The sequence below is a fragment of the Lathamus discolor genome, chromosome 10, assembly GCF_037157495.1.
Source record: "Lathamus discolor isolate bLatDis1 chromosome 10, bLatDis1.hap1, whole genome shotgun sequence".
Lineage (NCBI taxonomy): Eukaryota > Metazoa > Chordata > Aves > Psittaciformes > Psittacidae > Lathamus > Lathamus discolor.
Window position 1 is genome coordinate 18,581,261 of NC_088893.1, and position 27,647 is coordinate 18,608,907.

A 27,647-nucleotide genomic window follows, 5' to 3' on the forward strand; every position below is an offset into this window, starting at 1 on the left:
GCAGCTGTCCTGAGCAGTAAATGCACTGGATAAATGGGTGAGTAGCTGCAAGCAGTTTAAGCCTGGATTATTCTCCTGGGTGTATTAATGATAAATTATGATTTAGGAATGACACCGGCAGATTCCAAGCATCTTATTAAGAGGCAAATAAAATAAATATATAACCAAATTGAAAGGAAGATGAATAGAATGAGATTTATGTACAGCTGTGCTCAAGTGGGATGCAGCAGCCCACTGAAGGTCAGACAAATCCAGCCTCCACATTAGACAGCTGCCAGGATTTCCTGGGATTTGCACCTCCAACAAGTTGTGTGAGCCAGAGCACCAGTTCTTCTCGCTGGCCCAGTGGCTGGGGCACCAGCCACTGACTCAGAAGATCCTGCTTGTACTTCCTTGTCTGCGTGTCCTTGGGCTACTGTGAAATACTTTAAAGGGATGCTGTGAGAATGAGTAGATGGTGACTCGCAAGCGCTTGCACTGGCTGATAATGGGAGGTATTTCAGGGATGATAACAGAGATGGGACACATCCAGGATGAGTGGGGAAGGAAACCTTCAACCCAGCAGTGCAGGGATGGGGCATGCAAAGCCAGCAAGCTGCACCACAGAGGTAGGTCCCAGCTGAGGATGATGGTCTGAACCTCTTCACAAACCAGGGATGTCTCTGGGATGGACAGACTCCCCCTGACCCTGTAAATGTACAGGGTAAACAGGAAAGGGGAGACTGGGAAGAAAACCAGGATGTGCCTGGGTATCTCTTACACTGGACCTAAATCCTCCCCATCAGCATCCCTGATGAGTCCAGGACATGAGCTCTGCATTCAGACCAGGGATAATTCAGCCTGTCCTCCAGCCAGGAGCATCCTCAATCCCCACTGTTTTATCAGTGATATTAACTCATTGAAGCTGATATCTCTGGGATAGTTTGGATCCAAACCTTTGCCTTTGCCCAAATAACAGCTGTTCACTTTATGCCTCTGTTTTCACACTGATTTCTGGGCTGTGATGGACCCTGAATCCCTTCCTGAATGTAGTCTGACACAAACCCATGAATTCACTTGCTTTCACATGAAATAAAGATCGGGTTTGTGAAGAAACCTGGGTAATCTGAACAGATGTTGAAAGATCCTGTTGCATTAATGTAAGGTTAAGTTTGATTTTACACTCAGCTTGCCAGTAACCCATGAAAGAACAATGGGCTGGGGTGAATTCCTGTGCACATACCTACAATTCACAGTGCAGGGTTTAACCTCGACCTACTGTACTTTCCTTTGCAGCCTCACGAGCCAATTGAGGTGTCCTGCACTCACACAGGAACCCGAAGAGCCAAACTGTGTGACAACCACATAACGTGTGGTTACGGACACAAACATGTAACAATCCAGTCAGGTATCAGACACCCATCCTATTTAGTCAAAATATTTCCTGTTTCAAGCATTTATTTTCTCAAAATGACAACCTGACAACAGTTTGGGTATGAGTCAAAGGAAAGATTACTTTCCATTTTCTGGTTGACTCTTACGCATCATCTCGCAGGCTCTGGTCTGGTCCCAAGCTACAGGACAGCTTGCACAGAGAACTGAGCACATTTGATCAGCAGGGTTGGAGTTTCTGATTTCAAACTCCTCCTGACCACGATTACAAAGCATTGCCAATGAGCTAAATAAACTACTGCTGAGCACTGCCCCAGCTCACCAAAGCTCTTGTCTTCTCCCACTGGTTTGGGAACAGAAAGGTGATAGCCTTGGTCTCAGTGGTCCCCAGCACTGTCCCCCTCCCACCACACAGGTCCCCAGTGGTGCCATTACCTTGCTTCTGGTTGATGTCAGCAGGCAAGTGGGGCGAGTGGGAGCCGTGGCTGAAATGGTCGTTGCTGTAAGGGATGAGCGGGGTGAGCGGGTGGACGCCGTGCGATGGCTGCACAACAGGAACCTTGTTGGACTGCAAGACACAAGGAGGGAGAGGGCTCAGAAGCTGTCAGGCTCCGTGAGCAAGGAGGGACAGAGCCCTTTGCAGTCCTGTTGTTACAAGTGAGGCTGGGAATTACCATAAGTCCCCAGTGACCCTCCAGGACAAGGCAGAGAATGAATGCTCTTGCCCACTCAAATAAACACTACAGCTTCCTGCAAGAAAAACCCATAAATGAAGCAATGACAGCAGCTGAACACAACTGCATGGGTAGGGGGAAACCAGCTCCAGTCATAGAATCATAGAATTATGGAATGGTTTGGGTTGGAAGGGACCTTAAAGCTCATCCAGTCCCAACCCCTGCCAGGGGCAGGGACACCTTCCTCTACAGCAGGTTGCTCCAAGCCCCTGTGTCCAACCTGGCCAGGGATGGGGCAGCCACAGCTTCTCTGGGCACCCTGTGCCAGCGCCTCAGCACCATCACAGGGAAGAGCTTCTGCCTAAGAGCTCATCTCAGTCTCCCCTCTGGCAGGTTAAAGCCATTCCCCCTTTTCAAAAGGGGGATATTTCCAGTATCTTTTATTCAGAAGGAACGCTACAAGCACGTTCCCCAGTGCACTGCTCTTGTTTTCGTCCTTGTGCTACCACAGGGTCTAAATCTGGACTTTCACATACTGCACATTCCCTCTGAAAGACACACTTGGGCTTTCCTAACCGGGACTGGGAGAGCCATGCTGAGGACAATGCCTTTGAGAATGGGACGTGGTCATGCTTGGGATGAAACCCCATGGGTCCAAGCTCTAGGAGGAGGACTGGAGGGAGCTGAAGCAGTGCTGGGGATGCAACAAACCCCCTTGTAGCTAATCCTGGTTACACACAGCGAGGCCATTGGAACCCAGCATCATTGTAAAAGGTGCTTTTTGGTGAACACAATGGGGAGTATTCCTGGGTGCTGGAGCAGAGATGGGGGGAACTGTTCAACAGAGCTGCAGAGCTGTAAGGAAAACACACACACACACATGCACACACTCACACACTGCTGCCTCTGCCAGCCTCCTCGCCTCCAGCGTCTCAAGCTGCTCCCTACATGCCCGGTTTCGCCCATGGTTGCCTTTAAACCCAAACTGGCTTTGCCTTGGTGGTGGAATGTTAGGATTTGTCCCAGATAAATCCAAAGAGAGAAACAGGACCAACAGCACTCCAAAATGGGGAGAAAATGAGCACAGACCAGGTACGACAGCTCTGCAGGGGCTGCGGGTATTGCTGGCCTGACTTCTTGTGTCCCACCAGGACATCTACAGATGATGTGCTGTGTGGCTTTTGGCAAGTCATTTATGATCTATAAAAGGAAGACTGAGGAAAACGTGGGCCCTCTCTGGAAGGAAATGAGAGGCCTGGTTACCCCAGAGAAGGCTGAGTTACTCAATGACCTTTCTGCCTCAGTCTTCCCCAGCAAGAGCTCCAGCCACACTGCCCAAGTTACAGAAGGCAAAGGCAGGGACTGGGAGAATGAGGAACAGCCCCTCTCTAAGAGAAGATCATGTCTGAGAACATCTAAGGATCCTGAGGTGCACAAGTCCATGGGACAAGACAAGATGTATCCATGGGTCCTGAGGGAACTGGTGGATGTATTTGCTAAGCCGCCATCCATCATATCTGAGAAGCTGTAGCACATGGAAACTAAGGATGTGATTGATTGGTGACATCCAACCCAAACCATTCTATGATTCTATGATCTACCTGGACTTGTGCAAAGTGTCTGACACTGTCCCGCATGACATCCTTGTCTCTAAACTGGAGAGAGATGGATACGATGGATGGACCACTCAGTGGATAAGGAACTGGCTGCATGATTGCACTCAGAGACCTGCAGTGAACAGCTCCGTGTCCAAGTGGAGACCAGTGACAAGTGGTTCTATGATCTCTAGGCTTGATTCAGGGGTGCCTTTCACTTTGGTAATGATTGTGCTCAGGCAGAGTGAGCACACAATGCCGGTTGGCTTTGGTGGAGGTGGAGCAGCCAGAGCTGATGGCTCTGTCCTGGACCTCTCCTTGCTGCTCTGAGTTGGTTGCACAGCAGCCCAAGAGCCCTGGGCAAGTCCTATGTTTTGCATCCCTACTCCAAGGAGGAAACCCATGAAGCGGAAAGGAAAACAGACTGATGGAGATGCTGCTTTACATCTGTCTATCCCACAAAGGCTGCTCATGCAAATAAAAACCAAGAGGCATGAAGGTTTGCATTTAAGAATGAATGAAAACCATAATCCCTGACGCTTACCAGGTGTAGATTTACAGTGTACAGCAGAATACTGGGAATGTGACCCCCCTCCCCAGCACAAACTGGTGTGGTACAGTCCTGCAGCAGGACCACAGGCTATGTGGGCTTCCCATCATGAGTGGCTCTGGGTTGGTTCCTGCTCAGTTAAATATATGTTTGGAGCTGTGAGCTTTTACTATTCTTGCCCATGAAATGAGATGAAGAAGAGCTTTTCAGTGATATTCCTAAAATTAGCCATGGTTTAGCCTATTTAAGAGCCAGAAAGCCTAAATTAGGGATATGCAGTTCTATGTGTACATTGTACCGTGGCACTGGAGCAGAACGAGCTCGATGCTAAGCTGCTTTGAAAACCTTGGCTTAAGGATTTCAAAGTGGGGCAGATCTTTCCTCCCCATCTGCACCATGCCTGATCCAATGCACAGCACCAGCCACCAGCCTCGCTGTCTGACGACTGGTAACAGCTTCTGGAGCAATGACAGAAGACAGAGGCCACTACAAAGGCAGCTGAACAGGCCTGATACTGATCCACAGGATACCTCAACAGTGAAAAGCACAGAGCACATGCGGTTACAGCAAAGGCATGGCCTGTCCTCCTCTGTTGAAGAAGGTTGTTAACTTGGCAGTACAATAGACTGCAGCTCAGTTGCTTGGATTTCCCATCAGTTCAGATAAGAAACAAGACGTTGCACCAGTAAGAAAAGCTGCCCTTTCCCATGTATAGGGATGCTGGGGAGGGACTCTTCGTCAGGGACTTTAGTGACAGGACAAGGGGTAACGGGTTCAAACTTAAACAGGGGAAGTTTAGATTTGATATAAGGAGGAAGTTCTTTACTGTGAGGGTGCTGAGGCACTGGAATGGGTTGCCCAGGGAGGTTGTGAGTGCTCCATCCCTGGCAGTGTTCAAGGCCAGGTTGGATGAAGCCTTGTGTGGGATGGTTTAGTGTGAGGTGTCCCTGCCCATGGCAGGGGGGTTGGAACTGGATGATCTTGAGGCCCTTTCCAACCCTAACTATTCTGTGATTCTATGGTTCTATGTCCCTTTTACATTTACTCTTGCCTTGCTCATTTTCTCTTACTCTTTAAAGGCATAAAAAGCTGTTGGGGAAGGATGCTTAAGAAGGAGGAAAGACAAAAACTCCTGCAGGCGGCTATTCATCCCCTTCCCACTTCCTCCGTTAGCGAGTTTGTTACAGGAATCCATCTCCCACTTGAAGCAACCAAGGGAAAAGGAAACATTGCACAAAGATCTAGAAAATCAGAGGAAATTCCTTCAGTGTTGATCCCGGGTTTAAATACAACTGCTAATGGTTGTGGTCCATGGCCACGTCTGCCTCTCCTGGCTGGTTCCAGCTGTGCTGTGGCTGCCACACGTGTCTTTGCTGCGAAATCCTACCACATTTACAGAGATCTGCATGGCAGGGAAATGGACTCAATTCCTCTTCTTTCACAAGGTCTAGATTTAATTCCTGCAGCACACAAACTTTGAAAGGGCTTTTCAAAGCCAGAACCTACCAGCAGACAATGCCTTATGCCATCAAGATAACCTGATGTGTTTTCTGCTGAGTGGACTGATTTAACTTGAGGGCATTGGTTTAGTGTCCCCTCAGCAGGTCCCGTGGGAGGATGCGGGGTGGTGCTGCTGGGACACCATGGGGATATGCTGTGGTTTGGTGAAGCACCTTCTTGCATCTCTTCCCCAAAGCTGTGTTTCAATACAGCTCAGAGTAGCAGTGATGGAGCTGCTCACTACCCACACACCCAAATTAACACGGTGCCCAGCATCATGGCTCCAACTCCAAGTCACCCCAAGTCATCTGCTGTCCTTCAGTAGCTGTGGAGGGACCAGAAAGGGCTCTGAGGACAGCTTTATCTCATCCCTCCCAGCACAGCCCTTTGAGGGCAGGTTGGGGAATGAGCTGTGCCACCTCAGCCTTGCTACAGAAATGAAAGGGCACATTTACAGCAACACCAGAGTGGTATTTCCAGAGGGGATGGAGCTGCAGAATGGGGTTTGAAAGCCTGGAGGGACTTCTCTCAGTTTCCTTAACTACAACTGCCCTGAGTGCCCACCTCCCCAGTGAGGGATGTCCACCCGGGCTGGAGCAGGCACTGATGCTGCAGTGCATCACCTACCAGTGTCATCAGCCCCCATCAACCTTGCTGAGAAGAACAATAACAAGATAGGCCTGGGAGGGATCCATCCCCCATGGCACGGAGCACCCTGGCACACGTGCCGCCGGCCGAGGATCGCGCTGCGGTTTGCAGCTGGTGGGGTGAGATGAGTCACGGCACTTTCAAATTGCCCCACACTGCCAGCCCCAAACACAGTGACTTGAAATAGCCATAGGGCAAGGGACCTGGCTGGGGACAGGAGCTCAGGCTGGCAGTTGTGCCACGCTGGTGGCTGTCACTGACAAGGCAGAGGGAGGTTTTAGTGGCCCGAGAGCCCTGTGCCACCGGCTGTGCCTTGTGTCCATCTGCTGGGAGCAGCCCCTGGAGCTGGTCCTGTCTCAGAGCAGGAGGATGGATGGGATGAGCTCTGAGCACATAGAATCATAGAATGGTTTGGGACGAAGGGACCTTAAAGCTCATCCAGTTCTAATCAGGCAGGGACCCCTTCCACTGGAGCAGCTTGCTCCAAGCCCCTGTGTCCAACGGGGCCTTGAGCACTGCCAGGGATGGGGCAGCCACAGCTTCTCTGGGCACCCTGCGCCAGCACCTCAGCACCCTCACAGGGAAGAGCTTCTGCCTAAGAGCTCATCTCAGTCTCCCCTCGGGCAGGTTCAAGCCATTCCCCTTGGCCTGTCCCTACAGGCCCTTGCCCAAAGCCCCTCTCCAGGGTTTGTATAGACCCTTTTAGTTATTGGAAGACTGCTATAACGTCTCTCCTCAGCCTTCTCATCTCCACGCATCTCCATGCTCCTCTGCCTTGCTCAGGTGCCTCAGGGGTGGAAGCCCAGGGCGCAGTACACATGCTGCAGGTCACATTCCAGCCGTAAGTTACCCCAAATGTGTTTGCTTTGACGTCACTTCTCAGACAAGGTGAGATGAGTCGACGTGCTGGCTATGAAAAACAAAACCTACCAAGTTTTGCTGCTGATGATTCAAGGAGGAATTCATTCCTTTTCACTGCAGAATTAGTCATCGTGCCACAGAAAGAGTGGTGTGAGGTCAGGCTGCACCGAGCATGCACTGCTGCTGGGGGAGGTGCCTGTTACTGGTGGACTGGGCCTTTTGATCCAATAATCAATCCAGATTAGCCATTAGGGATGTGTTATTAGGGACTTTATCAAGTGCATCCCACAGCATCGGATCTGCTCCCAGGAGGGCTCACAGGGCAATGCTATGACCCAAACCCAGCTCTGCACAGTTTCAGGGTACCTCCGAGTTCTGACATCCCCCAGCTCAGGGCCCCAGCCCGTGTCAGCAACACTTTCACCCCTTGCATCCCCATGGTGTTGCACCAGGAGATGCTGTGCTAAAAGGTCACCCCAAGTACACCCTGCAGAGGGTTTGCAAGCACCAGGGCCGGAGCGGGTGCTCAGCCCGAGCTGGGCGCAGGCACTGTCGACTCATTTCTCATCTCAGCAGCTTTCTTCTCTTTTCTCACTTTTGCTGCAGGCCCATGGCCCCGGCCCCGAAGGGAGCAGGGAAAGTTAAAGCCACCCACACTCAGCCCTGCACCCCTCCAGCAAAGCACAACTCAGCAGCAGCAGCAGCATCTCCCTGGGTCACCCAGCGAGGCTGCAGCATGAGGGCTCGACCTGTCCCTACCCTTAGCAACACCAAAATTCCTTCAGGGACCAGAAGACCACGTCTGCCATGACCAGAAGACCTCCATGGCCCCACGCACCCCACTTCTGGTCAGCCCAGAGGTGCTTATGAGCAGTAGTTAAAGAAAGGGCAAAGTAATAATCTGCAGCTATTAATTCTTGCAGTAGTTCTGCATATGATTGCAGCAAGAAGCCAACTGACTTAAGAGACACATTGCACACATGGGCAAATACTGGCCTTGCCCAGGTTTTTATCCCTGCGCTCCTTATTTTGTAGATGATGGTGTTTCATTCCTCGGTTCTTCCTTTTCCCTCTGATTTTTAATAAGGGCCTGCAGGGTCAGGACAAGGGGGAAAGGTTTCAAACTGAAAGAAGGTAGATTTAGATGAGATATAAGAAGTTTTTTACTGTAAGGTGCTGAGGCGCTGGCACAGGGTGCCCAGAGAAGCTGTGGCTGCCCCATCCCTGGCAGTGCTCAAGGCCAGGTTGGACACAGGGCTTGGAGCAAGCTGCTCCAGTGGAAGGGGTCCCTGGCCGTGGCAGGGGTTGGGACTGGATGAGCTTTAAGGTCCCTTCTAACCCAAACCATTCCATAATTCTATGATTCTACAACTTCTTTCAGCTTCCTTATAATCCAGCTCTGCCCCTGAGCAAAATGTGCAAAAAAGCACATTGAACTCAGCTCCCATGAGGCTGGGACTCAGATGTGCATCACAACTGTCTTAGGAGACCTGCCTTGGGTATCAGGGTACACGTTCCCAGCCCTGAATACCTTCCATGCCCCAGCACTCAAGGAAGCAGCCAAGCTCCACTGATGGGGACTAACATAGGGAAAGAACCTCATAACCTTTCAAATGTTCTCAGTGACCTTCTGTGCTGCTGGTTTCTGTTTTTAAGCAATGATGGTGATGACTATTTTGAAGTTAACTCTGCAGGGGTTTGAAAAGTTGAGCTTTTCACCATTTACGGGCACAGGAAGAGCCGTTTCACTTCTCAAGTAGTTATGTTCTAAGAGAAAGATGTAGGTGGCTCTTCATGAAAGAAATAAAAAGGCATGGAAAAATAAAAGATCAAAGTCGCTCCCAGAGGCTGCTCTCTTATGGTAACAGGGACAAGCGCAGAGGCAGGTACACCCCATACCAGAGAGAAGAAACCCCCTGAAAATGAACTTTTGGCATCACCACTTGATGTGTATAGTCACATTGATCAGAAGAGCCACCGCACTCCAGAAGCCTCCTCAACCATGCAGAAAGTCCCCTTGTGCCACACTTGCCTTGCCCAGGAAACGCTGCTGCTGCAATGCTAACCTCATGGTGCTCAGGAGGGGAGAGGAACACCCCCTAGTCCCAATGTGCTGGATGCCACCAAGGCAACGGTGGCATTTGGCTCCATGGAAAGGAATGATGGGGTGATATAACCCAAGGGCTGCACCACAACACCAAACCCTAGGGCAATGTAACAGTGGGGCTGCAGCTATTTCCCCTCTTCTGCAACACCCATCCCTGGGTATTGCCCCTTTATGTTCTGGGCTATGAAAAACAGAAATATCTCTGATCCTTTCATGCCATGTAGTTCTGCGAATCTGAATGAACACTGCAAGCCCTGGAGTTACTGGTAACACTTGAGGCTTTGAATGAGAAGGCGTTTACTTGACCCACGGTGGCTGATAGTATCTGACCTCCTTTATTCCGCTCCGCTTCTCAAAGGCAAGCGGTCGGTCTTATACCCGGAATTCATCAGGAAAACAGCCAAGAGGGCGAGGGAGGAGAGCAAAGTTAAAGTGTGACACAGAGCCAAGGCTTGCCCTTTGGTAAGGCTAAAAAGTATCCAAAAGAACCAGTGATGCTACCCTCTGTGTACCCGGCTCACGGGCAGCACCAGGACCAGCCGAACCTCAGGGTGTGAGGGCTCTGCCAGGAGATGAGCCCAAAAGGAGCATTCCGGGTTTCTGGAGGCAAATGTCTGCTTACACATCCCCTGGGCATCCGGAGAGCTCCTGGCTGCTCGGCTGGGTTTCTGATTCCCATTTCAAACAAAACAAAACCAGCCCCTGTACTTGAAAGAGCGCAGGGGAGGTATCAAAACACAGAAGCAACAAAACCCCACCTCTGATGTGAGTTAAGGTGTTTCGATTCACTAAACATCAGAGGGGGTGAAACCTGACCCTTCACACCGCAGCGGTGCCAGGGTGCATGGCCACAGGGGTGACACCATCCTGCTGGTGCCACCACTGTCACGCCGGGATCTGGATAGGAGACCCATAACAGGACTTTTGTCTCTGTCTCTGGGCTTGGGATGGGAGAGCTGCTGGCTTCCTGGCAGGCACTGCACTTCCTAACTCTGTTCTGCTCTGATAACTCTCTTCCCTGTGAGGGTGCTGAGGCGCTGGCACAGGGTGCCCAGAGAAGCTGTGGCTGCCCCATCCCTGGCAGTGCGCAAGGCCAGGTTGGACACAGGGGCTTGGAGCAAGCTGCTCCAGTGGAAGGTTGCTAGAAGGGGGTTGGACCTGGAGGAGCTTTAAGATTCCTCCCAGCCCAAACCGTTCCATTCTATTCCACTCCTTTTTCATCTGCTAGTCCAAGAGCTCAGCTCCAGGGGGGGATCTCACTGTGCGAGCACGTCCCTGGTTGAAATAAAAAGACAACAAATGGAAAGTGTCTCTCCCCATCCAAAGTAAATCCCCAAGTGGGCGAGTGCGCTGTGAAAAACACTACCAGTAACAACAACCACAACGACAGCGACAGTGAACTGCTGCTGACTCGATCAGAGAGAGCTTTCTCCTGCAGCACACGACCGCCGGGGCCATGCACTCACACAGCATCACACAGCACTAAGTCAAGAGCTTTGAACGTGTCAGAGGCAGCCGTGCCCCAGCACATGGCACCAGCTAAATAACAGATCAGACAAAGCAACTGGGGCTGATAATCTGCCATGGTTATCGGTGTTCCCGGGAATGCATTTCCTGATATGGTGAAATCATTTCATATTTATATGGATGTTAAGCGTGTTTCCAACATGGATGGCAATGAATGAATGAACGGTGGCTCTGTTGAGCCTTTGAGGGGGTCTCTCCCAGCCTTTCCCAAAGCATCACTGCCAGAATAGCATGGGAATGGCTGGCTGTGGCCTGCGAAGTCATTCCCAACGTGGAATTGATTTTACCAACCAGCCATGAAGCTCAAGGGGTAAGGGGTGTAGTGAGGGTCCCCCAGGGCAGGATAGGGGAGAGCTGCCCACTGCCCAGCCCTGAGCTGCCCCTGCATTATCCCAATTGGCACCGACTTTTATTTCCCGGTTTCCATGATAAATAGTCCTCTGGAGGATGCGGAGGGAAGCTAATCCCCTCTGGAGCCGAAGGGATGCTTTACTGACACCCCGCAGCTGTAAGGCGATAGCAGCTTTCCTTGTTGCTCACTTTCAAGGGTGACATGTTTACAAAGAATGCTACAGCCGCTAATCCTGGATGATACCCTGTGTCTGCCTGGGAGAAATCCTAATTTCCTTGATAGGAGGAATTAGTTCCTTTAATGCTTAATACCCCTTTTTTCCTCTGAAAGCAAGCAAGTTATTGTGCAGAGTGGAATAAACATTTGGATTCAAGTGTGGAATTGATCTGCCACTAGAATTCATATGAACCATCAAACTCCGCTTCCCCAGTTTGAATCTGCCTCTGATCTCTTAATGCCAATGGCTGAATTAAAACCTGGGCTTGGTGGATTTGCATATAATTAGAGAGCAAGGGAAATGCACAGGGAATTGGATGGGTTTCTCCTCTGCCCAGCTGATGTTTCCACCAGATTAAAAAAGAGCTGATTTTATTTAATGAATATAAAAATGTATTAAATATTATTTAAGCTTTTTTCTGTTGGGGCGAGGGAAGCAGCCAGACACAAGAAACAAACTTATACATATGATAATGAGGGCCTCCTATCGTGGGAAGCAAATATCATTGTAATTAGGATTAGGAAGGAATCCTAATTAATCTTGTCCTGCCACTTGACTTCTAGAAGTTCCTTACGCGTTCCCTCCAATGAGATGTAAAACAAGGAGCAGTTTAAAGGCTCGCCAGCTAATCCCCACGGCCGTCAGCGGATGGGGAGAGGGCTCCCCGAGCTTCCCAGTTGGGATTTAGGACAGAGTGCTCTGGCCCTAGCACGTGAGCTGGATTCAGGCTGTAGGGGAACATGCAGCTCTGCTGCCTGAATTTCTCCACTCCCTGTGATGAACTAGGTAATGAGACAGCAAACCGAGCGAGATGGGATGCACCAAGTACTGCAGCAATCCCTAGCTCCATAGAGGCCTCTTTTCACATCTTTTACCATGGGTTTTCTTCAGTCAATATTCCATTTAGCAATACTTCTCGGGCTCATTTTCAGCATGGGATTCAAGGTAAGGGATGGGAATAAATGAGGTAACTCCAGTGCTGTGCTATCCCCACCCCATGCCTCGATTTCATCTGCTCTACACTCGTGATGATAAAGATTACCTACTGTGCTGGTATGAAGTCATACATATTCGAACTCAGCTCTTGTCATGTGTCATCAAATCCTGTTTTTCAGGTATTGAGATCCACAGATTTCATTGTGTAAGATTTTACTACGGGAGGGGATGGTCATGAGATTATTTTCATCTCTGGGTCTCACTATGGAAAGCAGTTTTGAGGGAGCTGCTTTCCAAACTTCACATCCTGGCTGAAAGTCCTGTTTTCTACATACAGCTAAACCAGTGCAAGGAGGTGCTGTAACGGGCGATTGTAACATGGACTGGTAAGGAAATAGAGCAAACTTTATGCTTTTCTCTAAGTGATAAATAATAAATAACTCCTAAGATGGGCAGGTTGGCTTCTGAGCATATTTTATCCAAGAGCTCCAGTAAGTTTTTGGCTATGGCTTCATGAGAGCGACTGTGAATAACAGCAGGGGAATAACATGGTTAGTGCAGACATGAAGAATTCTCACTTCGAAACCAGAGAGCACACAGAATGTGCCCAGTTTTGGATTTCATTTTAACCCAGGCTATCAAGAGTTCACAGGGCTGGACTGATCAAAGGCTTCACACTGAAAAAATGAGAAAGTCACTATTTCATATGGTTTTGATGAGAAAAATAATTGATGAAAGTTTGCTCTTTCAACCTGGTTTTGCTTTGAGCTGGGGTTCATCTGGATGCAAGAAGCAACGGGTGCAAACCCACATGGGCTGAAATCTTAGTATAATTTAAATGATCCTGTCCTTGCTAAGGGAGCTGCCACCTGCCCCAGGACTGCACAGGGACAGCAATTTTAAGGAACATCATTTGTTTTGTCAAAGAAATCAAGCCATGGAAACCACAACTCTTCACAGGGTGCATCTTCACCAAAGTTTTGTTGGGAGAAGTTTAGGTCCAGGACAAAGGTTAGAGCCACCTCCTGGTCAATGCACTGACCTTCCCGGGAGGCAGAAGACCCAGATACAAGTGATGCTCACCCTGAATCTGTTTATTTTCCTGCTCCGATGAGATTGCAATAGCAATCCCCTGCTGGACCGTGCTGCTTTATGTGAACCACACTGGGTGATCATGAAGAGGGTCCTGCTAGCCCAACCTCAACTGGGGGGAACAGCCTGAGCATGGTAGCTGGAGGTGTGTGTCCATTCCCAGCACCACAAATGTCTATCCCCATCACCACAATTGGAGATAGATACCACAATTTCATGCAGGTGGTGAAGGGGATAAATGCTAAAATACCAACTCCTCTGGCTGAGGTCAGGCTGTTTCCCCAAGGAGCTTGCCGTGGGAGCCTGCCCTGCCCCGTGGTCAGCCATGACACGGGACTCCATGGAAAAGGTTTTCCCAGCAATGTTAAACAAAGCAGAACTGAGCAAACAGAAGGTGTGTATCCAGCCAGCCCCATGCTGGGCTTGGGCCAGAGCTGCTGGAGTGCGAGCAGGGAGCTGCATCCCAGCACATCCCTGGACAGTGCTGGTCCCTGCAGGGTCTGCCTCTGCCTGCACCTTGAAACCCCAGTGATGCCACCAGCATCAGAAGTGTCCCCAAAGCAGGAGGTGCCCGTTTGCCTTTAGGCAATCTGGGGGACTTGATGGGAAATGGGGGTGGTTTCTGAGCTCTCCTGGGGGTCACCTGAGGAAGGCATGGGGCCTTCAGCCCTCTTGGACACAATGGAAACCTCACGGTGTCCACAGAGGTGTTTGCTGAACTCTCTGATTCTCCTATTCTGGGCCAGCTGTGGCCACGAAACACAACCTGATTCACAACAACTGCCCCAGCAATTACACCCATTTAGATGGAAAGAAGAAAAAGAGTTCAAGCAGGAAGAACAGATGATAGTCCAGGACACCACCAGTACATCAAGCTTCTGGCATAGATTTGTTCCTAACCAGACAATGAATGTAACTCATTAGCAGGCATCGACTATTTAACTGTAGGTCATTTTGTAACACAGAGTTCTTTCTTAAACTTACTCGCAATCCTTCTGATCTATAACACTGACTGACAGCTCTACAGCTCTATTTGTGAATGAGGAAACTGAAGTTACACAGAGCATTAATTATACTATATATATACATACATATCTACCTCTCCGGTATGCACATAACCTCCACATGCCTACAGTGCAACCTTTTAGCTTAGTTGTTATTTAGAGCCTGAGCTGGACATCTGTGCGTCCCACATCTGCTCTCTGAAAACCCGGGAATGATAAAACTTCTCTTGCTATCAGGACAATGATCCACAGGCACACAAATCCTCACTTCAGGACATGGCTACAGGATCAAATCCTACACGAGTATCTCAGTTTGTAAGAAGGGCTCTTCATAACCCCTGGATTGTACATGTGATGAAAAACCCAATTAAAACCCTCTTCCCATTGGGTCAGGATTTGTGTTTCAACCTGCAAAGTTTGCAATTAAATAATAAACCCATCTGTCTCATGGCCATCATCTAAGCAGGCTCTTGTCCAAAGCCCCTCTCCAGGCTTCTTGTACCCCCTTTAGGTGCTGGAAGGCAACACAAGGCGCTTTCAGCCTGTCAGGCACAACAGCCCTGCAGCACTGTATGCAGTAGCATGGTACATAGAGAAGACAATCACTCTTACACTGTCAGTTTAACAACAGTGGGACACTTTCTCCTGTTGAGCTCTGCACTGCTTTAGCACCTCGGATTTAGTCATCTCAGGCACCCGCTTCCCTTCCTGCTCCTGTCCGTGGCTCTGCCCACACCGCTCTGCAGCTGCAGGCATCCCTGCACCATTCCCTATCCCAGCTCCCAGCCCCACCACATGAAAGGCGCTGGGCGTCAGAGGGGCTGTGTGCTGAGCACAGGTACATCACCTCCGGTGCGAGAGCCTCACCAGTCACCTGGAGCTGCCCGCAAGATAAACCCTTGTTTGTTGTGTTGTGAGGGCTTTATGGTGACAGCCCATAAAACGTTGCCTTGAGTCGATCTCTCTTATCTCCACATCCATCTGCCTCAGCTGGGCTGTTTCGTGCTCGTATGGGCCTGTGCTCACACCAAGAGTTTAACAGCGATTGCATTTCTTAACTGTAAAGGGTTTTTTTAGGGTGGAGACCTCTTATCTCCTGCATCTGAAAAAGATCCAGCTCAGCAGAGACACTTCTGGTTGTGATCTCTGCCATGCTAACAGTAAATATTGCTGTAACAAGAGTTCTTATACAAATATGGCTATGCATTTTATACAGCACCGTAATAACTACCAGTTACTGCCCAAGCTCTCACATTCATCTTGGTGGCATTTAAGGAGGCCTGCAGGAAAGCTGGAGAGGGGCTTTGGACAAGGGCCAGTAGGGACAGGACAAGGGGGAATGGCTTTAACCTGCCAGAGGGGAGACTGAGATGAGCTCTTAGGCACAGAGCACGGCACAGGAACACAGAATCACATCCCATCATCTCCCATCAGGGAGGGAGGAAAAGGTGCCCTGCATCCCCAGACAGGACCAGCCCACTTATCCCATCCATCCTGAAACACTGCACCCAACATTACTATGAGGCAGATGGGGAGCCCCGAATTAGCCCGCCTCATCAATCCTCAGGCTCATGAGTTATCAGGCCCCAACCATCCCCATTAAACACAATCCACTTGAGTGCTGCTTTTTTTTGAAAAGTATTATTTTAAATTACTATAATTTGTGCTTGGGACTAATAAATCATAATTATTCCGCAGAAAACAAATTGTAGCGTGGAATTTAATCCCTCATATCTACTCTATCTACTATAAACTAGTTCCCAGTGAGCTAAGAATGAGCTACCTGGCAATCAGAGATGACATGATTTATTCTTTCATTCTCATGCTCCATCGGGCATTATCTGAACACCTGCAGTGCCTCTGCTCTCACCCAGCGTGTCCTGAGCTGCGCTGGCTGCAATGACATCTGCTGGTGGTTACAAACCTTCTCAGCTGGCCCAGGTATTATTATCCACTATAGTAAAAGCAGCAGCTCTGTGCTCCTGCACTCCTGGGGTTTTATTTGCTCAGCTCAGTGCAGAGCTATGGAACAGTATTTCTGTGGAAAGGAAGAATTCCGGTCCATCTGAACAAGCTCAGGAGGTAAAACTCACTGACCCAGCACGGAGCACAAGGCTGCTCTGAAACTTCTTGGTGGTTCCCCACAAAAGCCCTTGTGCCACGGTTTAAAAGGAAGGGATGGGTTACAGTGTAATGGAAGAGCCAGAGTAATTATAAGTCATGGTAAAATCCAGAGCAAGAAAAAGCATTTCCAGTGGCACATCTCCAGCAGTTTCAAGGAAAGAGAACCTCGGTTCTGTCTGGGTGGCAAAGATACGTATTGGACACAACAGCAAAGAACCATACGGACCTGAGTTCTGTAGGAGCATTTTCCATTTCCTCACTCTGGGGGTCTGCTAACATACATCCCCTATTCCCCAGTGAGGCTGCAGCATCCCCAGTGCCTCTGTCCTGGGTATTGCTTGGGCTGACAAGAAAGCTGGAGAGGGGCTTTGGACAAGGGCCTGTAGGGACAGGCCAAGGGGAATGGCTTGAACCTGCCCGAGGGAAGACTGAGATGAGCTCTTAGGCAGAAGCTCTTCCCTGTGAGGGTGCTGAGGCGCTGGCACAGGGTGCCCAGAGAAGCTGTGGCTGCCCCATCCCTGGCAGTGCTCAAGGCCGGGTTGGACGCAGGGGCTTGGAGCAAGCTGCTCCAGTGGAAGGGGTCCCTGCCCGTGGCAGGGGGATGGAACTGGATGAGCTTTAAGGTCCCTTCCAACCCAAACCATTCCATGGTTCTATAGCTCCTGCTGCCAGACCCAAGAAGCACAGAGAAGGAAACACACCACCAAATCCAACGCATTTCCAAAGCTAGAGGCACTCTGCAGATGCCAATATGTAAAGGAATTTGTCACAAACAACCCTTCAACTAGGCCAGTAGACATGGAAGGTGGTGCTCGATGGCATCTTTTTGCTGAGGCTGAATTCCTCCTGCTCTGCACCACAGAGTTGAACACTGATTGCAACAGCCCTGCTCCAACCAGGGTAAGATAGCTGCCACCCAGGCAGGACATGTAAGGAAGAGTTTCAGCCATTGCTCTTGCTTGGGACTCTTTGCTAAAAGGTACCTTACTAGAAACAAAATGCTGTAATAGAAGTTTTTAGTCCCCAGAATGGAAAGAAGGGACCACAACTACACTACATAAGGGAAACATCACATCCTCACAACTTACTACACGTGATGGGAGCTCTCTCTTCCATGATATGCAATCAGTTAAGAACAATTTGAATTTGGAGATAGTCACTTAATGATTTTAATGGGATGGGGCTGCAGGAAGATTTCTTGCGGAGAGAAGCTTCAAGTCCAGCAGCTATCCCGTGGCACAACGGGACCAGGCAGAGTTTGTGGACTTCACACAACACAAGAAGCAAGATGATGGGTGAGCTGAAAGCAAGATGGAGACAGAGGGATACAAAAGGGCTGTCAGTTTGCATGGCACTGAAGACTCCCAGTCTGTGAGCTTGGCAGCTCTGAAGAGCCCCGTTTGTAAAATCGAAAGAAATGAAAAGAATTAAGTAAGTGAGATGGCAGCCAACAGAGTGCTCACCCAGCACTTTCCCACCTCGGGCAGGAGCTCTGATTAATGCTCATTAGCTTATCTCCACATTAGATCCTGATGATTCATCACTTACTACCCCAGGAATTATGACGCACTGGGGAGAGATATATTTGTAGATTCCATGGGTGTATGCCATGTCTGGAACACTTAAATGATTTTGGCATGAAAAGGGACCAACCACAAGCCCAGCTAATCAAACCAGCATTTCTCAACCTACACCTTCCAGTAGTTCTAAAGAAGATTCAGAGCAAAGACAAGACGATGGCACTGAAGACAAATTTATCTGCCTCATCAGTGGTGTAGGATCTGTGCAGAACAAAGGGCTGCGCAGGGCAGCCTGCCAGGAGCCTGTGGCTGCTCCTCCTTTGCATATAAATTTAAAAAGAATTTTAATAAGTGTTAAATGCACATGATTATTTCTTATTTATAGCTGAAAGTAGGTGTATGCTTCAGAAAACAGAGAAAAAAAAGAACCTTTGGAAGTCTGAATGGAAATCAATGGAAAAACCTGTGACTGCTGCTCTCAACTAACTTCTGGGTACGTGGCTTTATCCTCCCCACAGGCACAGTGGGGACAGGTTTGAATCCTAGCCTCCTCCCTTCATATGTGATGCATCAAATGGGAAGGGATGTGCTCACAGCTGTGTGCAGCTCCCAGGGAGCTGTGCAGATGGCCAATTCCCCCGTGCTCCCGGGGACTGTCACTCAGCACAGGTTTGGAAGTGGAGCAGCATATACTCACACAGCTTTGATGGGGTGGCCTGTGACATGGGGGCATCCTGTTTGGGGTGGACTTTAGCCTCAAGTTGCTTTGCATTTAGTTGCAAGCAAACAGGCTAACAGCTTGGAGTTTCTCTTCTCATGGTTTCTGAAGTGTTGATGATAGGAATCCCAAACCCTCTTTTTATGTGTAAACAGGAGTAGCTGTCGTACCCCTTCCAACTGAAATATCTTACCCTATTCCATTCCACTCTATATTATATTCCATTCTATATTCCATTCTATTCTACTCTACTCTACTCCTATTGATCATTTGTCACGAAGCTGCCAGGAAGGGAAGCTCATCCCTCGCACTCATGGTGCCACCAGGCCCTGCCGCCTGCCTGTGTTTGTTGTGAGCAGGAGAAGCACAAAGAAAAGCTGATTTTCTCTGGGGGGGGGGGTGTGTGTGTGAAGATCCATCTCTCTTTCAGAAACAAAGCAAAACAGAGGAGATCAAAGACTGGTATGCAAACTTTGGAGCTATTATTGGATATGGCAGCTTCTCAGCCAAAGCATCTTCACCTCGCCTGGATTGAGAAGAATTTCCTCAGGAACGGATCTGTGCGCAGGGCAGAGCAGCAGGCCTCAGAGCACCTTACTCACAGGAGGTTACTTAAGGAGACTGTTCCAGCCCAGTCACCTCACGGTGACTACACCAGATACTCTTCCTTGAAGCCTGTTTTTTTTCCAAGGAAGACTGTTGTCAGACCGTGACAGTACCCATATTTATTTTATCCATGTGACAGCAGGCAGGGAAATCTGGGACAGGGCACTCCCAACCCACTCGCTTGGGAAGGCAGCACTGGTTACCTCCCGTTTTTTCCTAGCCCATGGCTCCTGTGAACCATGAGCCTACACTAAACCCTAACGTGAAAGTGGAGAACAATATTAACCCCAACTCATGGGACTGTTAGTGTAGCTCCTACCAAAGGAAGCATTCTAGCAGCTCCACCTGGATCCCATTTTAAGGCAGGCTGAGGACAGCTTGTACATTGATGGCTTAGGTGAGAGTTCTGGTTAGGGTTAATACCTGACAAGGGGAAAGCGATGGTGCTGAGGTTGGAGTAGGCGTTAGGATTATAATCCAGGCCAGGATGAACAGATGAAGTCAGGTCATGAGAAGGTTCAGTGGAGCTGGGTGAGCAAAGGAGAGAGTACATGGAGCTCTTTGAGAGCTGCTACTTCTTCTGGGACTGGTGATGGCGGCATGAGTTTGGGAAGGTGCAGAATTACAGCTCTGGCAGAAGAAACTGATGGGTTAGGATAATAAAGGGATTTGGGGGAGACAGCACCAAAACTGAAAGCTCTTGTTGAGTGAAGCTGTGACTCCTTTGAAATCTGGGTTCACCAGAAGTCACTGCAGCACTGAAAGGGCTGATGTTGAGTTCAGGATTAGAGTTCAAGTCCAGCAGATTATATGGTGGACTCTGAATGTGCTGCCGCATCGAGAACCATTGTATTTGGGAACTGGGAGATGTTCCTTGACCTGGGCTGATGCTGAGTGTAGGATTAGGGCTTAAAGCAGGAGAAACCACTGAGATTGTACTGCAGAGGAGGTCACTAAAGCAACCTGAGAAGTGCTGAGTGCCCCCAGGCCACTTCCAACCATGGCCAGCAAGACAGTGATGACCAAGGCTCAAGGCAGTCAGTAAAGGTCAGAGGGAAAGTACGAAGTAAATAGTCTATCATGGGAATTCAGAAGCAGTTACAATGCCTTATGACTTTTCACAGGCAAATCTTAATCCTAAAATTATCCCCTACTATCCAGTGTCTCCTAGCAGCCCTCTCCTAGCAGCCCTAACCTCCATGCAGGCCCATGCTCTGTCTCACTCACAAGCTCTAGCTTGTGCTCATTGAGTTCATCTATCAGCCCAAATGTTCACCCTACCACATGCCTTATTCCTAACTCAGAACCAGATCTTGGGTCTTTTTTTTTGCTGAATTGTGCATTCAAATCCTCACAAAACTGTTGCCATGTGAAAAGTTATCATGTCTTGGTCCTCCCATGCATAGCCTATGTTCTGTATTCAGCTCACTGTGCATCTTTGTGCCAATGAAGAATACAAGCAGTCAATGAAAATGAGAAACTACCCATGGAATCTGTTTGCTCCAGGGCAGGTCGACTGACCCATGGAACCCACACATCTTGTGTTAGACTGAGAACCTTCAACCCTGCAGGTGGAATCAATAAAAAAAAAAAGAAAAAAAAAAAAAGTAAAAGCAATTCTGAATGTGGATGGCAATTCTCCCACCCACCCCATTAACACATGATGATAAATACATCCAAGTGTCTGTTGCATAGTCTCTACTGGGGCATGTCTTTTTTTCCCAGTCCCAAAGTGGAAACTTTCTATTAGATCTGGTCAACCATACTGTTCCCCTGACTTTTTGAGTAACACACGTATAATACTATCACTGAGACTCATATCCTGCCCTTCCTTTCATAGCATGAGTCCCTCAAACACAGGCAGCAGCTGTAACTGTGCTGCTAAGGGACAAGACACAGAAGGACTCCTGACCTTCCTTGTATTTTGGGGCTTTAGTCCCTGGATCGTGGTCCTCTGTACGTCTGGAAGCAGATCAGAGGCAGCCTAGATGAGTCCTGGGCACAGGGAACACTTCCCAGCTCTCCCATCTCCTGCAGAAGGGCCATTCCCTGCGTCTTCCAAGCTGGAAAGATACTGTCATCCATGCAGGATGCTGACACGTATAGGTCTTGTATGAACAAAGGCAAGGAAGATTTTTATGCCATATTTCTGGGAAAGCACTTATAAGTCTTTAATTTATAAGACTTACCAAGAGTTGAACTTGCCTACAAAGACTCTCAATGTGTGGCCAGGTTTGTACAGAACATGGCTATGGACGTAAGTCTATGAGTGTTGACTCACTCCCACCGCTGCAGTGAACTCCTGCCCTGCAAAACCTTCCTTCCACGGCTGGGGGGATCAGAGCTCTGCTCACCCACTGCTCCAAAGTGGCCACAGATTGCTGTTCACTACTTTGCAACAGCAATGGTAGGAGGAAATCACCCTCCAGCATCAGGTGTATGCGTGTGTTTATCTGTATTTGTCTGTGCACACCCCAAGGAAGTCAATTTTAGTTTCACCTCTCAAAGTCTTCTCTGCTCGAGCTACGGGGTCCCCTCTGCTTCAGTCTGTGTGTAGCGAAGTTCAGGTGAAAAACACCATGTCTCTATTTTCCATGGTAAACCACAAGGGCTTGAAACTCACACCACTCTATTTGCAAACAAGCAACTCCTGCATGCACAGAGCCCTGTTTCATTGGAAACCCTCACACCAACGTGTCTTACGTTCAGAAAAAGAAAGTTAAACTCTCGACCACAAGCAGCAAACCTCACGCTGGCCCCACTGTATCCTGTGCACCATTAGCCAAATAGGAGCCTGGGGTTTGATTTCCATGCCGTGTTGTCTTTCTGGTCTGGCTAGGCTTGGTCTAGACTGTATTCTGAACAGAAGGAGAGAGAAGCTATTCCTTCACCTCCCTCCCCCTGTGCATCCCTGTGATTCGGGATGAGCGCAGGAGCAGGAATATTCACCCTCCAGGACCACACGTTAATTTGTTCTGCTCTGTTCCTAAATTCCACCTCTCTGCTTCAATTATCGCTCGTTTTCCACCCAACCCACAGCATGAAATTTTGCAGGCTGGGTATTTCAGGCTTTAGGGCCCAGATCCTAATTCCCCATGCTATGGGAACCTTTCCTTCACTGAAGAATGGGAAGCAAAACCAGGGCTATAAAACCACATTTTACCACCCAGACACTTCATTATATTGCTCCCTTTTTAGCAGGTGCTTGAAGCAGAAACCTTTGGCTGAGGGAGAAGATTAATCCATGTATGAATGACCAGATACTCTCATTAGCACTAGGCTTTTCTTCGGAAAGTTGCACCACTGAGTCTGGCTTGCCTACATTCTTTGGAGGCAATGTAAGCCTCATTTAAAAGAGAGTTTGTGGCCATCCAACGTCATTTGTTTCCTCCCTTCCACAGGTAGAAGTGGAAGGCAGAAGATGCACACATAAGACTTTATCACTGCCTTGCACTCTATGGCACAGTAGAGGCTTAGTTCACCTTGACAAAAGTGAACTTAAAAATGGGCTAAAAAGGAGCTGGATTCCTCATGGCAGCTTCTGCAGCATCAGCAATGCAGCAGCTCCAGGCAGTGATGCCCAGGGTTCAGGGACAGGATGACTCTGGGATACACCCGGCCCTCACCACGGCTCCCAGTTCCTCCCAGCGCGCTCCCTGTGAGTAATGAGCATCATCCCTGCCGACTCAGGCATTACTCACGAGCAAATCCATGCGTGCTGGCTTGGAAATGGAACATGAAATGAGATTTTTATATAAATGTCTATCTAAACGTGTTGCTGAGGCTATGAGGTTGAAAAGGAAAGTCCTGTGCAAGGCCATGTTAGCACACATTCGCCGGGAGGGCGCAGGAGTTATTCCCGGCTTTTCCAAGGAGCGGCCCACTGTTCGCTGATGGATTGTTTCCAGGCATTCCCACTCCTACCTGTGATTACAGCAGCTCAGGCTTCTCCCCTCCCTCTCTCCGGGCATGTTTTGGAACTCCATAGCTGGTGGTGGGCCCAGCACTTGAGGAGAACACCTTGCCCGTGCTCTCTCCATCAGACAGCAGAGCTGACTCCCCCTCCTTGCCAGCTGATTTAACCCATCCTCTTTGCAAGGGAAAATCCACATCTGTGAACCTTTTGCTTTATGGAGCAGGAGAGCAGAGACCAAGAGCCAGCAGCTCTCGTCGTGCTCTGCACATCATTTAAGCTCCTTTTCTGCTCCCTCCTGATCCAGCCCTCATGGAACATGGGATGTCTTAACCAAAAGCACCACCAGGCAGAACAATGCAGCCCTGTGAATCACCCTAAATAACACACTATGTTGTCCTACAACTGAAGCGACAAACCCAGCAGCCATTTCTGCTGTGTATGGAAGTCAGGACATGCCATACAGAGACCACAGAGATTGAAACTTGATATAAAGCACTCCTTTCCACAAAGCTGATGAAGAATATGCCATGCTACAACACAGGGCAATGGGTGATGCTGAGGAAACAGAAGAACCCCAGCGTGGTACCTGAGGATGCTGCTGTCCTTGGGACCAACCTCATGTGCTCCCCTGGGATTTTGGTACCTGGGACACACTGGTGTCACTGGATTAATTCCCTGTTCTGTAAGCATCACTGTGCTGCTGCATCTCCTCCCTTCATATATGATCTACCTGCTCTCACTGCACCAGGAATGGGAAATGGAGAGGACAGAGTGGTCCAGGAATGCAGCCGGGTAGTGAGAGCTCAGCACCAGGTGGCACAGGGATGCAGGAGAAGGATGTGCTGGCGACACAGTCCTCTGACGCAGGAAGATGCAAATAAATACCCCCACTGCCACCCTGACCTCTGTCTTCCCCCAAGGTGGGAATTCCTTCAAGGACTGGGGAAATCCTTACAGCATCACTAGATTTTCTGGGAAGGCTGGAGGACAAAAGAGGCACCTGCCTCCATTCGAGTCTCTATAACCTTAGAGGCCTCTCTCTCTGCCAGCAGAACATCAATGAAATAATGCGGAGTGGTTTGTGGGATTGGGATAATTTCATGTAGAGGTATTTTGGAAAAGCAGGATCACCACCACCTGGCAACAGTGCAAGTCAAAGGTGCATCTGAAATGCTCTTCAGCAGCAGAAGAGGTGCTCTTAACTAAGTAAAGAGGTTAAAAGGAGATACAGGTACAGTTGCTTTCCAAAAGAAAGTAGTTAACTCTTCTTTCCCAGTTCAAGTGGATGAGCATCAGTAAATGGCTCCAAAAAATGCCCATGTTGGGTTCCATGGTTGTCAGCTTGTGATTTCATGATGCAATCCCAAGACTGAAATTAAATGGCTGGTTTTTGAATGTTAGTCATGCAACCTTCCTCTGCGATCTGAATGTCAAGCTGGGTCAAGCTCTCTCCTTCCTCCACATGGTCACCAATTCCAAGGGATATATAGGTCAAATTCTACGCAGACACTCCTGTAAAGCCATTATTCCAAATTATATGTCAATTACGTATGTTGAATTTAGCAACTCTTCCTTTTAAATGCAAGCTTGCTTGAGGACTTTAAAACTCTTGGTATCTGCAGTAAAATACTCTGCCTTGCAGTTGTCCTGAATCCAGACAGGAGCAGCAGTGAATGAAAGTTGTCTTCAAGGAGCTGTGTGGTGCCCTTTGAAATCTATTTCTGATCATCACAAGAACCCAGAAATCTCAGCACCACAATGACTCCCAAGAGGGAGGCAGAGAACTGAATGGACAGGGAAAGTAATCATGCTTGGAGCCTGAAAGAAGAGATGTTGATCTGCCTCTTTAGCAAGAACCTTTACCTTCAACTGTAGAGAAACTGTACAGCGACTAAAGCCATGTTCACATGGAACTCAGGTGGAGCTGGAAAGCTGGATTAGAGTCAGGATCTAAAGAAAACATTAAAGAATCATCTGCCTTGTTTTGCATAAGGCAGTGCACATGAAAAACCACCTAAAGCACAGAAATAAGCATAATTCATTTTCTTTCACCTAATCTGGTCATCTGCAAAGAGACCTGAGAGCATTATACACACAGCAAACGAAAACTGTAAGAACCTAAGCGCAGCCAAGGATTTGAACAATTAAATGAAGAAATTGAAGCAGAAGGAGATGATGATTCTAAGATGAAAGAGGATTTCTGAATGACGCCGTTTGGAGCTGTCTGCGGGCCTTCCCAGCATCACGTACTGCTTGGCTCCAACAGCAGGACATGAGATTTTACCACTTCTCTGTGTTTCCTTCATAAACTGGAGATTACAGGTTTGTGGGTTAATTCACTGGAACTAAGTCTCTTTTCTTGTTCAAGCACAACACTGACAAAATGACAGAAATCCATGATTGATCAAGAAAACCCTCATTTGGATGGACTTGGAGCAACTTGGTCTAGTGGAAGGTGTCCGTGCCCACTGAAGGTGATTGGGACTGGATGAGCTTTAAGGTCCTTCCAACACAAACCAGTCTATGATTCTAGGACATGAAATGTGGACAAACAGGGGACAAAGGCTCCCCAGACTTTGCAAAGCAGGAGCTCATTTAGTCCGACGATCCAAGTGCCTACACTTAAGAGTACAGAGGTTGCAGGCTCCTGGTGTATCTGAAGGACGCACCATCAGCCCTGCCAGCTCCCAGACACATGAATCCTGCCTTATGACTTTCCAACTCAGAACATACAAGAAAAATGATCCCTTTTTATACTATCCAGGTCCTAAAATGTCGTAATTGAGTTTTGGGGCAGTTTTTCCCAAGCCTGTCAGAGGTGGAGGTGTTGGGCATGTGAACAAGAGGAGAAATCATGAGCTAATCTAGCAAAGGAAAGGAAGTTTGATGGGCTTTGAGGTAAAGTCAGTTAAAGTAATGGTACAGCACTGAGGTAAAATAACTGAAGATACAAACCCCACATCATCCTAATCTCTGCTTCATCAACTGCATTGAAAGAGGCTGAGGAAAAAGTGAGTATTTCATTCTGTCCAAACCAGAACTGTTGTGCTGCTTGGGGGCTGGTGGGGGACCATTACCGAGTGATGGTGAAGCTGCCTCAGTTCAAACCTCTCTTGTAGGCAGGTTGGGCAATGTAAGCCAAAACTTGTATCCCAAGCTTATCCCAGACAGCCTGTATTCATTATTTAAGAGAATTAGAGAACTGAAGAGGGATTAAACCAATAAAATACACAGACATTAAACTGCTGCCTTCAGAAATTTATCTCAAAACCTACGCTATTTTTAGAGAACAGACCGTTTGTGATGAGCTTGTACCTTGGTATGGAAAGGAATGAAGAATTCCTTCATTGAGGAAGGTTGAGGTGGGCTGATACCAACCTTATGAAGTTCAACCATGACAAGTGCAAGGTCCTACACCTGGGTCGGAGCAATCCCAGGCACAGCTACAGACTGGGCAAAGAAGAGATTCAGAGCGGTCCTGCGGCCCTCACTTGGGGGTGCTGGTCGATGAGAAAATGAACATGAGCTGGCTTCAGTGTGTGCTTGCAGCCCAGAAACCAACCGTATCCTGGGCTGCATCAAAAGGAGCGTGACCAGCAGGGCGAAGGAGGTGATCCTGCCCCTCTGCTCTGCTCTTGTGAGACCTCACCTGGAGCATTGTGTGCAGTTCTGGTGTCCTCTACATAAAAAGGACATGGAACTGTTGGAACAAGTCCAGAGGAGGCCACGAGGATGAGCAGGGGACTGGAGCACCTCCCGTATGAAGACAGGCTGAGGAAGTTGGGGCTGTTCAGCCTGGAGAAGAGCAGGCTGTGTGGAGACCTCAGAGCAGCCTTCCAGTACCTGAAGGGGGCCTATAGGGATGCTGGGGCGGGACTCTTTGTCAAGGACTGTAGTGACAGGACAAGGGGTAACGGGTTCAAACTGAAACAGGGGAAGTTTAGATTGGATCTAAGGAGGAAATTCTTTCCTGTGAGGGTGGTGAGGCATTGGAATCGGTTGCCCAGGGAGGTTGTGAGTGCTCCATCCCTGGCAGTGTTCAAGGCCAGGTTGGACGAAGCCTTGGGTGGGATGGTTTAGTGTGAGGTGTCCCTGCCCATGGCAGGGGGGTTGGAACTGGATGATCTTGAGGTCCTTTCCAACCCTAACTATTCTATGATTCTATGATTCTATCTCTGAATTGTATTAGAGAATTACACTCCCTGCCACACAAATCTGTAGCTAGAAAAAGATACCCTAAAAAGATGACCTTAGACCCTCTGGGAGTCTTGCACATGGGCACATGCTCCATGGAAGTAACTTTCTTAGGAATCTGAGGACATGGCTCTT

At 48.8% G+C, this 27,647-nt stretch overlaps 1 protein-coding gene across 5 annotated transcripts in view; it reads right to left on the reverse strand.

The window, feature by feature from the left end:
* Positions 1-27,647, reverse strand: part of TCF7 (transcription factor 7) — a 62,499-nt gene that overhangs the window by 12,928 nt on the left and 21,924 nt on the right. For all 5 annotated transcript variants that reach the window (XM_065690288.1, XM_065690289.1, XM_065690292.1 and 2 more), the window contains exon 4: positions 1,807-1,939. In XM_065690288.1, coding sequence (XP_065546360.1) covers positions 1,807-1,939 — 133 coding nt within the window. The remainder of the gene's footprint in view (positions 1-1,806; positions 1,940-27,647) is intronic.